The sequence below is a fragment of the Sinocyclocheilus grahami genome, unplaced genomic scaffold (genome assembly GCF_001515645.1).
Source record: "Sinocyclocheilus grahami isolate Dianchi unplaced genomic scaffold, SAMN03320097.WGS_v1.1 scaffold443.1, whole genome shotgun sequence".
NCBI lineage: Eukaryota > Metazoa > Chordata > Actinopteri > Cypriniformes > Cyprinidae > Sinocyclocheilus > Sinocyclocheilus grahami.
In genome coordinates, this window is record NW_015505622.1 from 270,184 (window position 1) to 274,157 (window position 3,974).

At 34.5% G+C, this 3,974-nt stretch overlaps 1 protein-coding gene across 1 annotated transcript in view; it reads left to right on the top strand.

Moving 5' to 3' along the window:
• The first annotated feature begins 698 nt into the window (after positions 1–698).
• The window catches only part of LOC107552224 (cAMP-dependent protein kinase catalytic subunit PRKX-like), a 67,431-nt gene continuing 64,155 nt past the window's right edge, over positions 699–3,974 (top strand). Inside the window, exon 1 of the mRNA XM_016234073.1 lies at positions 699–733. Coding sequence (XP_016089559.1) covers positions 699–733 — 35 coding nt within the window. The remainder of the gene's footprint in view (positions 734–3,974) is intronic.

Consider the following 3,974-nt stretch of genomic DNA (forward strand, 5'->3'; position numbering starts at 1 on the left):
TTTTCATGCTTTTGTCTAGAGCAAACTCAAGCATTTTGTGTTTAAGTGATAAAAAATGTCTTAAATCATGCTTCATCGTGTTTTGTTTACATTTGATTTTAGACTAGAAAGCTTTTGAGGTTGAATTTGAGAAATACAGCTCACACATTCTAACCTCCTACTTTGTCTGGAATGCAGCATAAGCAGTGTGTCTGATCCTGATGTAATGTGGTCAGGATAACATTTACAATCATTTTTCATCATTTATTCTGTATGATGTTTTCTGAAGTAATTCAGACACAAAAATTTTGCTCTCTCTCTCTCTCACCCCTTTTACAACTTTTACAAAAGCACTTGAACCTAATGATTATTATTTATTTACTCCCAGTGCATTTTCTGGCAGACACAAATATGTATAATAACATCTTAACATGCTTTTATTAAAAGAAAAAAACTGCTCTTAGGCACATACAGAATATGAGAAAAATGAGTGAAATGACATTTAGATCACATCCATTTTAATGTACACTGCAGCATTCTCTACTCCCCACCTTCTTGTTAATCCGGAACAGTCGTCCTTTCCCTTCCCAAGGACACGGATGTCAGGTTCATCTGTGTGTGTTGCCTGATTGCTACTGCTTAATTAGAGTAATTACAGCTAAATGAATGAAAGGAGAGATAATTTTTTTCCTGTTAGCATGACTCCATGAATCTGGACAATGTCGAATGGTTTTTCCAGAATGCTACAGAAAAGGTAATAAATTATAGACACAAAGGTTTTTTTTTATAAATTTTTTTATGAATGCAGTGCATTCTTGATAAATATAATGAAATTGAATTGTTGGCTCAGTTATTGCAAACTTGCAAATTATTCTAAGTCAAACTTTCCAACTTTGAGTTTTAGATTTTCAATAAAGATTCATTAGTGGTGGAGATGCTTAATTCAGTCAACCATGGTGCATTTAATTTATGGGGATGGGCAGTGAGTTTTTACCCAGAACAGAATCATACCGTCAATCCAAACTGTATGCTAAGCGTTAATCATTTTGATGATATTGGTCCTGACAGAAATCTAAAATATTCAGCTAATTGTTGTTTGTCTTCCCTTCATTCTCTGTAGTTAACAATTGGATACCTTATTGGATACCTTGGTCTCCCAGCTTTCATGTAAGAAAACTCACTAGTTATTTTCATTGATGGATTAATGGATTTCTCTTGTTTTATACAGTTTTAAGGTTGGGGTTGGCTGCACTAAAAACACAATGCATATCTAATACAGCTGTTTGTCCCTAAGTAATATCTCCATTTCACTCCAGTTTTGCTTTCTCTTCTCAATGATAGTTAAAATATTAATTAATTAAACAATTAATTAAACAATAAAAGAATCAGACTGTGGCATTTCCTTTAAGCATGTGGCTTCACGTTTTTAGATAATCTTAATTTTATTCAGCGTCATAAACATTGTGACTGTACTGTACATAAGCCATATTTGGGAAGCATTAATGCACCATTGCTGACAACTCAGAACTCAGATTTAAAAATAACCACAGGAATGACGAACATTAGACTTGTAAATTTGTGGCAGACTGATCAGAGCTGGGTTATGTTAAAGGTCATCATCACAATGAAACAAAAGTTGTGTAAATATGTAAGTTTAGCTTGAGAAGGCATTCGTTTTTGTAATGTAATATTATCGCATTTCACTTTTCATGCTTTTGTCTAGAGCAAACTCAAGCATTTTGTGTTTAAGTGATAAAAAATGTCTTAAATCATGCTTCATCGTGTTTTGTTTACATTTGATTTTAGACTAGAAAGCTTTTGAGGTTGAATTTGAGAAATACAGCTCACACATTCTAACCTCCTACTTTGTCTGGAATGCAGCATAAGCAGTGTGTCTGATCCTGATGTAATGTGGTCAGGATAACATTTACAATCATTTTTCATCATTTATTCTGTATGATGTTTTCTGAAGTAATTCAGACACAAAAATTTTGCTCTCTCTCTCTCTCACCCCTTTTACAACTTTTACAAAAGCACTTGAACCTAATGATTATTATTTATTTACTCCCAGTGCATTTTCTGGCAGACACAAATATGTATAATAACATCTTAACATGCTTTTATTAAAAGAAAAAAACTGCTCTTAGGCACATACAGAATATGAGAAAAATGAGTGAAATGACATTTAGATCACATCCATTTTAATGTACACTGCAGCATTCTCTACTCCCCACCTTCTTGTTAATCCGGAACAGTCGTCCTTTCCCTTCCCAAGGACACGGATGTCAGGTTCATCAGTGTGTGTTGCCTGATTGCTACTGCTTAATTAGAGTAATTACAGCTAAATGAATGAAAGGAGAGATAATTTTTTTCCTGTTAGCATGACTCCATGAATCTGGACAATGTCGAATGGTTTTTCCAGAATGCTACAGAAAAGGTAATAAATTATAGACACAAAGGTTTTTTTTTATAAATTTTTTTATGAATGCAGTGCATTCTTGATAAATATAATGAAATTGAATTGTTGGCTCAGTTATTGCAAACTTGCAAATTATTCTAAGTCAAACTTTCCAACTTTGAGTTTTAGATTTTCAATAAAGATTCATTAGTGGTGGAGATGCTTAATTCAGTCAACCATGGTGCATTTAATTTATGGCATAAATTCATGTATTTAGGTTTCAGAATTCATAAGTTTTGTTTATTTGTGAAGATTATGATGACAATGTCATGGCAGTAGTTGACCTGAAAAAGGAAACAAACAGTAAAAGGAGACAATTAAGCTAATTCCCACCTTAGTTCTTCTTGTTTGTTGTGCTCTGGCACATTTCAAAACACAACAACACATAAAAAAATCAAGCTTTTGTAGCAAGATGCATCTGTGTTCTACATAAGAGATTGCCAGTATTTAGAGTAAAAAATGTTTATTGCATGTATAAAATTAAAATATTAAATGAAATATCTATTTCAAATGCCATATATGATACAGTATTCAAGCTTTTCTAAGCAAATCAATAGGATACATACTCATTTGCAACTTGGAGGTCCAGTTCCAGTAACACCAGTTTTTTTTTCTCCTTCACCATAAAATCTCTGTTGAATTTCATGAACTGTTATCCATTTTAATTTGCAGCTCATGCTTGTTACACTTATGGTACATATCTCTCTATCATCATCTATCGCTCATTGCCTGACCTTTCTTGAGTGCCCCTGAGTTATTCAATGTTCTTTCATGATGTTGCAGGAAAGCTGTCGCTTATCTGCAGGGTTGAAAAGTTATGGAGCATAAAGTGCTCTGTCTGAAATTGATAAAGCCTGGAGGACTGTGTTTCCCATCAGGGCACAAAGCTTATCGGCACAACCAGCCTGGAGTGATGGCCTGCAATGCTGTGCTCTGAGGACCAAGACCAACCTAGGAAGCCAGTCAAGGGGACATTCTCCCTGGAGACTCTCTGTTGATGTGACTGAACTGGAGGCTGTACTTTATTAAATATTGGAATCCTGCTGTGGTTTAGGAAGTCTTCATAATAGTTTATTTCCTAAATGCAAAACATGTCGAACTGTTGCTTCTGTAGAGTTAGCATTGACATTAAAAGGGAGTTGGAGTTTGAGGTAGAGGGCTGCATTGGGATTGGGTCTCACAGGAGTGGGTGGTTTTATCTTTGCTGCAGGCGGGAGTTGGCGGTCAAAAAATATAGCCCAGGTCTCAGGAATTGTAATAAGAATGATGGAGTCAACAAATTAAGTTGAGAAGAAAATTATAGAGGCTATTTTTCTTACAAAAGCAAAGCAAGGCAAGTGCAATGATTGAAAACAATTTTCAGTTGTTACTGAAAGAATGGAAAATAATTGAACTTTGTAAGTAGTGATAAATGTGGAAAGGTGTTAGTATACAATGGGCACAAAGCTGTTACCTCTGGGTTAAGGCGACATATCTCCATTTGTTATTACACATGTTTAAATATGTTTTTAGGCTCTTCTAGTTGTGATACTTTGTT